General features: G+C 37.8%; 1 protein-coding gene across 2 annotated transcripts in view; it reads left to right on the top strand.

Moving 5' to 3' along the window:
• zfr (zinc finger RNA binding protein) overlaps positions 1 to 12442 on the top strand; it is a 98888-nt gene that overhangs the window by 30111 nt on the left and 56335 nt on the right. For both annotated transcript variants that reach the window (XM_028805637.2, XM_028805636.2), the window contains 2 exons: positions 8499 to 8781; positions 8997 to 9141. In XM_028805637.2, the coding sequence (XP_028661470.1) occupies positions 8499 to 8781; positions 8997 to 9141 (428 nt within the window). The remainder of the gene's footprint in view (positions 1 to 8498; positions 8782 to 8996; positions 9142 to 12442) is intronic.

Genomic DNA, 12442 nt, shown 5'->3' with positions numbered 1-12442 from the left:
TGAAAACCGAAAATAAAAAAAAATAAAAAAACTGACTTTGTGAAAAAATAAAACTGATTCAATAGGGTCCTAGTTTCTGTGCCTAAGGTTGCAGGAGTGGTTACAAGTAAGGCTGCAATGATTAGTCCACGACATTGACTACAAAAAATCGTCGAAGTGGATGTTTTTATTGTCGAAGCGTCATAAACAGAACCTTCAATAGAGGCTCCAGTCACAAAGAACCACATTGGTTTTTGTAACTGCAATGCACTACATGAACATCTGGGGGTAGTATCATTTGTTGTTTTGTCAAGACAGCACACAGTCCTACCAACGAAGAAAGAATGTCTGAGGAGAAGAAGAATGTAGAGGAAAATAAATGAGGTTGCAATGGCGAGTTGGATAGAGGAGGGGAAAGGAGATGGAAAAAAATTGAGAAAAAAACTTTCTAAAGTGTGGGAACACTTCACTGAAAAAGAAAAAAAAAGTTTAATGCAGATTATGCAAAGTGTAGCTTTCTTTTCATGGCAGCACCACTGAGATGCATGAGCATCTGAAACACAGGCATTCTGGAACTGTGATGCTGCCGTCTCTTGAATTTATGCTGGCGTTGTTAGTTAGGGTCAGATCAGGAGGGGAGGGAGAGCGTGAACGATACTGAGAAAATAAAAGTGAAAAAAGCTAACTTTTACAACTAACAAATTTACACCCGATCTGTTCGTTCTCAAATATTGCATTTGTGTGATGTTTTCTTATTGGTACTGTTCAGGTCATACAATGATTTCTTCAAAATGTCATATGTCTTTTTTTTTTTTTTTTTTTTTTTTTAAACCCGGTTCTGTGCGCTGACACCAGAAGGCGTGAACTTATTCAGTGTTAGCAGGAGCATGCAGGTGGCCGGTTGCTTGTGCTATAACAAGCTTGACCTGGCGGCGATCAAAGCACATGTACTGTGCAAGGCATGTACGGGGTCCACTGAGAAAAGAGCGTTCATGGCTCACCTTGCAGATGAACATTCTTCCCTCGTATTTCCTGGAGTCCTGTGCAGACTGGGCAAGTTCGAGGGGGGGGGGGGGTGGGAAATGTGGTCACTAATTACAACCGCAAGAAGGTACGTGAGTGAATATGAATAATGTTGCATCCGTGCCACAGTGTTTTCCAAAATGTACTATAAGGTCATAAAACGAATAATTCCAAATATCGTATATACCTGTGTTTGGTTTTTTTTTGTCAGTGTGGCTTTGACATCACGGGGCATGAGGTGCATACTAATTCAGCGTAAGTAGATTCGCCAGCATTTTGTGTGTGTGTGTGTGTGTGTGGACGCTGAAGTCGGGGTGGGGGGGGGGGACAGAAACAACAGGAGACTAAAACCAATTTAAAATAAAAAGCAATTTCTTTATTATTGGGGAGTTAGAGACTGAGAGACTGCCAACCCAGTCCCCAAACCCTATTTCCCCCCACCCCCCCACCCCCACCCCCAAAATCTCAGTGCAAATGATTTGGGATCAGACAGACTGCTCCAAAAGAAAAAAAAATACCTCTCATTTATTACCTAGCTTGTTCATTAGCCAAAGAGAGAAAAAAACATAGTTCATTTTGAGGTCATACCTAGATTGCTGTAAGTTAAGGTTACATCCTGATTTATTACATACAGGAGTATACCAAAATAAAGAGTTATCAGGCACTCGCATTCTTAAGAAATACGCCCTTCTTAGTATACACACACAAGACCAATTTGAGCAGTTTCTTATAGTTCATTACATTAGTTATAAAGAGATTACATTCTTATAGCTTTAATATCTTCATTAGATTATATTTGTTTGGTTAGATTAATAATCCTTATTTATTAATTCGTAAGTGACATGTTTTCTTCTATTTTTAAGCAAGAATTCAGAAAACGATCACATTGATTTATAGTATCACAGGGTGTTCTGTTAGTATCGAGGTCAGCATTTTCTCACAAAAGAATGTAAGTTAATCACATAATTCTGTGCACAAGCTTAATTCTTCCACCTAAATGAACAAATTCATATAGAAGTAATGAATCATATAGCTCTCTGCAGCATGATTAATACAAAATACAGTCCTTGGTATGTATAAGTTAACTACTTATAATCATTACAGCTAATGTTTTTCTTCTTTCTCATGTGTCAGCTTTTATCCGTCCAGATCAGAGAATTTCCAGTTCGATTGTCTCAAAACACCACTCACTTCTACAGTTATTCCCGGCTTCAGATAAAAAGTAACCGCGTCAGATCCCGGGGGGGGGGTAGTAGTATGTATCGTGATCGTGACTGAGAGAACAAATGGTAACTTTTACAAGTACTATACATTTACAGTGGCTATTAGACGCAAAAAGTTCTGTTTTGTTGCATTATAATCTAAAATTAAAATGGATTTTCATTTGGGTTTTACGTAATGGACTTTACAACAAAGTCATTTGTGTTTGTCTATATGTCTATAAATAAAATAAACGCAAGTAAAAACTGAAAAGTTGTGAGTTGCATGTCACTTATAATTAGTTGATTAGGGACCACTTGTGTGCAATGAAAGTGTCACATGATATTTGTACTAATAGACCTGTTCTGAAGAGCCCCTGACTACAACACCACTAAGTGAGCAACATTCGACCAAGGAGCACTCCAAACAGCTGAGAGAAAGTTGTGGAGAAATATAGGTCATGATTGTGTTATATAAAAAAAACAGTTCTGAACTTTGAATAGCTCACAGAGCACTATTGTAACAAAATGGAAAGAAAATGGCACCACTGCAAACCTGACAAGAGAAGGGCCATCGCCAAAACTCCCAGACCAGGCAAGGAGGGAATTAATCATAGATTTAACAAAGACCCCATGAATAACACTGAATGAGCTACAACATATCGACCACTAAGTCGTACACTCCCCAGAGCAGGGCTTTATGGAAGAGTGGCTGGGGGGGAAAAAAACCATTGCTTACAGGAAAACAAAAATGAAAACCCATTTTGAGTTTGCCCAGCAGCATGTGGCAGACTCCCTTAAACACTTGGATGAAGGTTCTCTTGTTAGATGAGACTAAACTCAAACTTTTTGGCCATGATGGGAAATTCCATGTGTGGCGCTAACCCGACACTTCCCATCAACCTGAGAACACTATTCCCACAATTAGGCATGGTGGTGGCAGTGTCATGCCATGGTAATGGTTTTTTTTTTTTCTTCATCTTCAAGGAGAGGAAAACTGTTCAGGATTAAAGGAAAGATGGAAGACACTAAATACAGAGCAGTTTCTGAGGAGTCCGTCTTCTAGAGATCTGAGAATGGGCCTAAGGTTCACCTTCCAGCAAGACAATGACCCCTATACATACTTCTAAAGCTACACAGAAGTGGTTACAGAAAAACATTAAATGTCTTTGAATGGCCTAGTCATAGCCCAGACCTCAATCCAGTTGAGAATTGGTCACATGACTTTAATAATGCTGTACGCCAGTGCAACCCATCTAACTTGAGAGAGTTGGAGCCTTTTGCCTTGAGAAATGGGTGTAAATCCCAGTGTGTAGATGTTCTAAGAGAGGCTAATCCTGTTTAAAAAAATAAATAAATAAAGAAATAAATTGGGTAACTTTTTTTTAAATTGTGAAACAGTTTAGAAGCTTGATATTGTTTCACAATGCATATGAAATCTAGCATAATTTTTGAATATTTACGTTATGCGACGTATAGATTTAGTTTACCTTCCATAAAGAGTTTAAAGTGTTCATCTGTGTAGGTTAAAATGCCGTAAAAATATTCAATAAATGATCATTATTTGTAAGCCATTGATTAGGCATGTGCAGCTTTAATAGGTTTGCAGTATTTAAAGCACAATCTTGAGGCATATCCTGTAATACACATGATTAGATATCTGGGAGTCATGGCAGTTAAAAAAAAAAAAAAAAAAAAAAGTTACATTTTTGAACATGGGTTGTTAATTTTAGCACTGGAGAATGATGTGGGGAAAATGATAGCATACATATGGTACTACGGGTCTGAAATTATGGGCCATTCAGATGTTGACATTGTGCTTCCGCATTTCAGTAACTGTGTGGAAAAGGATTAAAATTTGCTGCAGGTGTCAGTGCACGGCCAGAACATTAGCTTTATTGAATAATTGCTTCTCAGACTCTTCAATACTTTTTTGTTTTGATTACTCTTGTTGTAGTCCGGGCCAAGACTGTGCTGGAGTAACATTATAGTATCAATAAAGAAAATTTGCATAGGCACACACAGTAACAAAAATGATTAATATTGTGCAAGTATGTTTCACTCGCTGCACAGACTGGATTCCACTATTTTGGACTGGAATGGTCGACTTACCCTATGCTCTGACGGAATTTTGTAAATCATTTTCCCCCTACCTAGACATTGAATGGCTACATGACGAAAGCCTTTTTTTTTTTTTTTTCCTTTGGATTTTATACCATGCTTGGAGCCTTCATTGCTGGTATTGCTTCTACCTCAACAGCAGTCTGATTAGGAATTTGTCCTGTTTTCTTTACACCTGCAGCAGCCTTCAGAATGCCCTTTTTGTATAAAATACTTAGACTTTGATTGCTGATTTGCCTGTTGCCTAGAAGTCGCATTGCCTTTACACTGATTAACCTGTAGGAAACACTTGGAAAAGCCTTCTTAAAAGAAATTTGCTGGAATTTTGGCCCTTTGCCACTGGTGAAACTGAGTCAAGTTTATGGGCCTCTTGTCTCGGACACATTTGTTTCAGTTCAGCCCACACAGTTTTTAATGAAATTCAGGTCAAGGTCTGTGATCATTCCCAATACATTCATATTGTTGTCTACAAACCATTTTGTTGCAATTTTAGAGTTATGGTTAGGATCATTGTCCTGTTGGAACACCCCTTTTCATCCAAGCTTTATCTTTCTGGTTAATATCTTGAAGGGCTGTGACAGAATTTCCAGATAATGTTCCTACTATATGATGCCTTCTATTTTATGAAGTGTACCAGCCCATTTCCCAGTAAAACACCACCACAATATGATGTCTCAGTGTGCTTCACAGTTGGGATGCTGTTCTCTGGATTAAGAGCCTCACCCTTAGACTGTTCAAATTTGGTTTCTTTTGACCAGAGAACACACCTTCTAAAGTCAGTGTCTTTGTTCTGATGAGCAACTTTAAACTGTACTCTGGGGTTTTTTTTTTTTTTTTTTGTGGAAGCAGTGGTTTCTTCCATGGTTGACAACCTTTCTGGCCATAATTCCTTCATTAGTTCCTCACTTGTCATCTTAGGATTCTGTTGAACCTTTTGAAATTAACTCCCAAGGATAAACACATTTTATGGGTGCCTCCTTCCTGAAGGAGGTAAAGTGTGAACGGTCCCAAGATTTTTATATTTTATACACTGGGTTAAAGGTTATACAGTTGCTGGTGATACAGATACAGTAATCCCTCGCTATATCGTGCTTCGCCTTTCGCGGCTTCACTCCATCGCGGATTTTATATGTAAGCATATTTAAATCTATATCGTGGATTTTTCGCTGCTTCGCGGGTTTCTGCGGACAATGGGTCTTTTAATTTCTGGTACATGCTTCCTCAGTTGGTTTGCCCAGTTGATTTCATACAAGGGACGCTATTGGCAAATGGCTGAGAAGCTACCCAGCTTACATTTCTCTTTCTCTTGCGCTGACTTTCTCTGATCCTGACGCAGGGGGGGCTGTTCGCACATCTAGACGATCCTCACGCTAGTCTAAAAATGCTGAAAGATTATCTTCACGTTGCTATCTTTTGTGCAGCTGCTTCCTGAAACGACATGCTGCACCGTGCTTCGCATACTTAAAAGCTTGAAGGGTACGTATTGATTTTTGCTTGCTTGTTTTTCTCTGTCTCTCTCTCTCTCTCTCTCTCTCTCTCTCTCTCTCTTTCTCTCTCTTTCTCTTTCTGTGCTCTTGATGGAGGGGGTGTGAGCTGCCGCCTTCAACAGCTTTGTGCCGCGGTGCTTCGCATACTTAAAAGCCAAACAGCCCTATTGATTTTCCTCTGCCTTTATGACAGTCTCTGCTCCTGACTCCTTTGAAGAGGAAGATATGTTTGCATTCTTTTAATTGTGAGATGGAACTGTCATCTCTGTCTTGTCATGGAGCACAGTTTAAACTTTTGAAAAAGAGACAAATGTTTGTTTGCAGTGTTTGAATAACGTTCCTGTCTCTCTACAACCTCCTGTGTTTCTGCGCAAATCTGTGACCCAAGCATGACAATATAAAAATAACCATATAAACATATGGTTTCTACTTCGCGGATTTTCTTATTTCGCGAGTGGCTCTGGAATGCAACCCCCGCGATGGAGGAGGGATTACTGTACCTTGAAATTTATGGAGATGTCTCCTAAGAATGAACCAGACTTGTGAAGTTCCACAGTTTTCCTTCCAAGTTTTCACTTGGTTCTTTTAATTTCACCACTACAAACACAGGTGACCCAAATAATCCTTGGTTATTTTAAAATTATGACCATTCGCAACTAGGAAGCTGCTAAAAGTAACTTCATCAGTTACTGGAGTAATTTTTTTTTCTGTTTAAAAGAGAAAGCCAACTTGATATACATAAAGTTTTTGATGTACTGAAAATCTGACATGGTAGTTAAAAGTTGAAAACATTTCTGGATTATATTTTGGTTAAAAACATAAAAATTTAAATAGAAACATTAACTGACTTACAACCTGTCTTGTTTAATAATATGATATGCCTAAAGTTGGAGACAACTGTTTAAAGTTTTAAGCCAAGGTTTGAAAACTTATGGCCTTAATTGTACATCTTCTGAAGTGTGTTTGATCTGGCTGACAGTTAAAGGGTTTTTCTTTTTTCCCTGTTATATACTATAGTAATTTTCCGTGGCTTACCAAGCTGTTTGGTATTCTTGAGTTCACCATTATTTTCTTCCTTTTTAATAATGTACCAAGAAGTTGATTTTAGCCAATCTAAAGTTTTGCTGTACCTCTCTGCGGTTGTGTGTGTTTTTTTTTTTTTTTTTTTTTTTTTTCTTCTTCCCTTTTAATGGCCTGCTGGCATTGACACCTGTTTGGTCCACACTTAACCTATAGGTGATTCAATAATGCATAATAACCAGGGAACAGCTAAGCAGCCTGCTGACCAATTTTAACTTCCTTCAGCTCCTTATGGAGAATTACAGACATACATTCCTATAACATTCACACATTTTTTTTCCCCCATGTTCATGTCCTTGTTTTATTTTAATGCTGACACTCTACTAAAAACTTGTATCCAACTGTACCTGTATGCTTGAAGAGTAATATATATATATATATATATATATATATATATATATATATATATATATATATATATATATATATATATATATAATATTATATATATATATATATATATATATATAATATTATATATATATATAATATTATATATATATATAATATTATATATATATATAATATTATATATATATATATATATATATATATATATATATATATATATATATATATATATATATAATATTATATAATTCCTGTGTGCGTCCAGGTGTCCGTGTGTGGGTGTCTTCTGGTGAAGTGCGCATGCGCGGGGCATGGTGCGATGCGCGATATTACTGTCAGAGAAAGTTGGAGGCGTTTTACGGAAATACAAACCAGTATTACTGCGAGAGGAAATTAAAGGTACACAATACAGTGACGCATATTACAGCCACATACAAGCCAGTATTACTGTCAGAGGAGATTAAAGGCATATTACCGACACGCATGCCTGTATTACCGCCAGAGAAAATTAAAGGTATATTACGGACGTACAAGCCAGCGGACGTACAAGATGGTATCCTTCAATAAGGGCGCGCACAGGCATCCTTCATTAAGGGTGCACACAAAAAAGGCGAGCCTCAAAAGGGCGACCTCAAATGGGCGCAGCGAATAAAGGCGCGCGTAAATAAAGATCTGCACCTTTGTTGCTCTTCACATATTCCAGAGCCATTTGAACTAAATTATCTACGAACGCCTTTATTCGCCGCGCTCAATTGAGGTTGCCCTTTTGAAGCTCGCCTTTTTGTGTGCGCCCTTATTGAATAGAGCCGTACAAGACAGTATTACTGTCACAGAAAATTAAAGACACACAATACACTGCGGCAGCCCATGAAAAATGGTCAGCTCAGCAAGTAAACATCAACAAAAGAAAGGCTGAAAGAAAAATACGACCAACAAAAAGAATGAGGTCAAAGTCCCTTGCTATTTAATATAGACTGTTCCTACTAATGTTTATGCACTACTGTTCTAGCGCCTGTTATTGTAACGGGCTAAATGACTAGTCCATTAATAATTATCACCATTCAAATACTTGCGGGCTGAACTGTATGTATTTACCACTCCATGCTTCAAGAAGAGTGTAAATCTATTAAGACTATGCATTATTTTTTTCACTTGTAGTAACTCTGATCAAGGCTTCAAACATGTTAATATCTTTTCTAAGCCTATATTAAAGTTTCAACTGCTGGTTAATCCAGATTTTTTTTTTCCCCCCTCCTAGCCAACAACCAACAGCTGGGGTAGCCTATTCACACCCGACAACAGTGGCCAGCTATACTGTGCACCAGGCTCCAGTTGCTGCACACACAGTGACAGCAGCCTACGCTCCAGCAGCCGCCACTGTTGCTGTGGCAAGACCAGCACCAGTTGCTGTGGCAGCTGCTGCAACTGCTGCAGCATATGGTGGGTACCAAGCCACTCATACTGCAGCAGACTATGGCTACACTCAAAGACAGCAAGAAGCACCACCTCCACCTCCGCCAGCCACCTCTCAAAACTACCAGGTAATGATATATATTATAATTTTTTTTCCCCCTTAGCTGATGCGATCCATAATAACATTATATGGCTTTTTATACTTGTATTACCTAGTTAATATTATAAGTATTTAATGTAAAAGTCTTCTCTAATGACTTTTTGTGGTTTTGGTGTAGCTTTATTTCTTTCTGTAGTCACTATTTTCTTTCTATGCTAATAAATTCATTTTTCATTGTTTTAGGATTCTTATTCTTATGTGCGATCCACAGCGCCAGCTGTAGCCTATGACAGTAAGCAGTACTACCAGCAGCCTACAGCTACAGCGGCTGTAGCTGCAGCTGCTGCCCAACCACAACCTACTGTAGCGGAGTCCTACTATCAGACAGGTATGCAAAACACATCCTTGAAATTCCTCAAAGTCTTTAAGGCCAATGTAATTTTTGTTTTTGTTATTTCTAAATTCGTCACTAAATGGCATACATAAAATGTCATTAGAGGGACTTATTGGGGACTCCTAATTGCATGTTTCAGGATTTATACAGACCTCTTGCCTGAAGAAGGGGCCTGAGTTGCCTCGAAAGCTTGCATATTGTAATCTTTTTAGTTAGCCAATAAAAGGTGTCATTTTGCTTGGCTGTTCTCTAGGATTTATTGGCATTTTTTTTATAATGAGGTGCAGTTCCTTTAAATTACAGAATGCAGTTAATTTTTTTTTTTTTTTTAAACCTCTATATAAGAAAATAAGTCATTTTAATTATTTACCATTCTCACTAACTAGTAATATGTTTTGTTAATGAATAACGAGGCATGACCGTTCACACCCTTCACGTCAAAAATATCGAAAGCATGGCATGCTGGTTTGTGGTCTGACCATTGATTGGCATCAGGTCATAGTGATACCCAGAGATGCTGTAAAGATCTGACAAAATACAGATTTAAAGGTTAAGTAAGCAGAGAGCTTCACTGCCCAAGAAGAGACTGCTAGCTACGAATTGTTTAAAATGAAATGACAATACATTTAGGTTTAGAAATGAATGGCTTTGAGGTGAAAAAGGGCAAACTTAATTACATAGACAAAATAAGAAGTCTACACACACTGTACAACACAAAGACAGGACTCTGTAGGTTTCAACTACGATGGGGCCTGATGTTTGCAGGATAGCATGAGGCTGACAAACGATTGATAAACTGAAAAAAATGAAATCATTATGCACTGAGACTTCTTTGAAGCATGGGCATCATTTTGCTGGCTTCTTTCCATGAAATGGAAGGAACACACAAGGTTTCCTTGGTGGCTTTTTCAAATTTAGCACTGTCTAGTTGTCCTATGCTGTGGCTAAAGATCAGAAGCTGCTCAGCCTCATTCTTATTACTTTGTGTTTTGTGGTTAAAAAAAATAGGCATTTAAACCTCTAAGGTTCTTTTTATATTGGTGGACAGTTTAGTACTGGAAACCGCTAAACTGTTAGCCTTGATTCACACCTGTCTTGTAGAACTTACCTGTTCAACATTCATTCTGCACAGATAAGCTCAAATACAAAGTAAGAATATCTCAACTCTGGCCAAGGTTAGCTATCTCAACTTCTATACCTTACCAGGGGCTAGAAGCCATTCCACCCAAGAGGCGTCCCTGTTGGCATTCGCAAATGTGTTGAACACTCTTCAGATTGCTTCCCCTGAAAGGTCTACACTTTAGAATACAACAGCATAAACCAGAAACCACTACTCCTGTCAAGCTCTGTATCTTGATGACTATCTTTGAAAGGGCTACACTGTCTAACAGAAGCCAATGACTAATCACTACCCTGACGGTACTCAACATAAATGGGCACTGTTTGTTTCATTACAAATCATTAGTCATTGCTAAATGTCAGTAAACGGGATGCTTTAGCAAAGCACTACTCAAAGCTATTACAACGATTGTTTATTCGAAGGAGAAACCAGGTGTAAATGTTAGATATGAAAACATCCAACCTCAAAGATTCAAATTGGGGTCACACAGTAAGCTTTGTTTCAGGTGCCTATAGCATTTGTTGTTGCAGTCTTTGGTTTCGCTAACCTAGAGTGATGCTTAGGAGTGAAGAGGTAGTCTGTAAATGGCAAAGTCAGACAGAGTTGTCTTCTCTTTGGCATTTTTGTCTTTCTCTCTTCCTAGTCTTGCCAGTTATGATGTCTCCGACAGTGCATTTTTAAAATCCTTTGAATTTATAGGGTCTTGCCTTATGCCAGATAGTGCTTCAGTCAAAAGTTTGAGACAACCAAGAACTTCCCATGATCTGGTTAACTGTTATTTTTGATTGGACATGAAACATGTTCATCTTTAAGTCCCAAGCATTGATTTTTTTCATATTCTTACATGCATACAAAAAATGGTCACTTTATCTAAGATTAAACATATACTTTTTAATAAACTGATGCAACAATTTATACTTTTGCCAGAATTATTGTAGGTGAACTACCTCATGAATGTTGATGATTTGTTGAGGTAATTTATACCTGCCTGCCCTTTGTTACAGAACGTTTCCTACATGAGCTCTGAGCCCACAACTTAAGAGTCATTACGTTAATAATTCTAATATAAAAACCGACTGAGGTAAAACACACAATTGAAGTATTGAGAGCTCAAATACAGTATGTTTGTGCTTGATGCATAATGATTTTTGTTTTTATTTTTTTTTTTGTTTTTCACTCAAATTACTGTGGCTACTTTTGATAGGAGTAAATGATGGTGGACCTTTTGTACCTCTTTACCAGCCTATGTGGTTGCTGGGAACCAGAAGTAGAACGTGTTTGTGGTTCTCATTTTTATACAGAGAATAAATTGTACTGTTGAGGTTGCACGTGCACTCTTACAAGGATAAACTTAGAACCCATAAGGACCAATACATCTAACTCCATGAGGTGGGAACTGGTTTGTAGCACCTGGCATGAAGACTCTCACTTAGGTGAAATTACATTATGCATCTGATGAAAACTGGGGGTGTGGTGGGGTATTGTTTAAGAAGATGAAGTTAACACTTTAAAAGTATTTTCCACAACTGGTGGGTCTTTGTCCTTCTATCCCTTAATGCAAGGAGACCACTAGTTTTTATACTGGTTCATTTGCATGTCATAAATTCTGTTTTAACACCAAGTTTTTTACAACACCTGACATTTTTATAAGCTGATAAGTATTGCTGGTAATCATATGCAGCAGGAGTTTCAGCTCTTTTAAGTAGCCTTTGATCCAGAGATTGGAAGAATTGTATAGATACATCTAAAAGCTAGTCTTTTACATAATTTTACAGTACTGATGATGTATTTTACTGTGGATAGTTTGGAACAAGAAAGGTGTTTTGTGTGTTTTGTTTTTTTTTTTCTTCCCTAGTACCATCAGAACAAGATTGTGACCCAAAAACTATTTTGAAATTGAAAACATTGAATATTAAATATACATTTTTTTGGCAGAATTTCAGCTGAATCCATTATTATTTATACATATTAATAAAAGGCAAAGCCCTCACTGACTGACTCATCACTAATTCTTGAACTTCCCGTGTAGGTGGAAGGCTGAAATTTGGCAGGCTCATTCCTTACAGCTTACTTACAAAAGTTAGGCAGGTTTCATTTCGAAATTCTACGCGTAATGGTCATAACTGGAACCTGTTTTTTGTCCATATACTCTAATGGAGGAGGCGGAGTCACGTA

Source organism: Erpetoichthys calabaricus, chromosome 7 (genome assembly GCF_900747795.2).
Source record: "Erpetoichthys calabaricus chromosome 7, fErpCal1.3, whole genome shotgun sequence".
Lineage (NCBI taxonomy): Eukaryota > Metazoa > Chordata > Cladistia > Polypteriformes > Polypteridae > Erpetoichthys > Erpetoichthys calabaricus.
The sequence above is the reverse complement of the archived record's forward strand: the minus strand, read 5'-3'. Positions and strand labels throughout refer to the sequence as shown.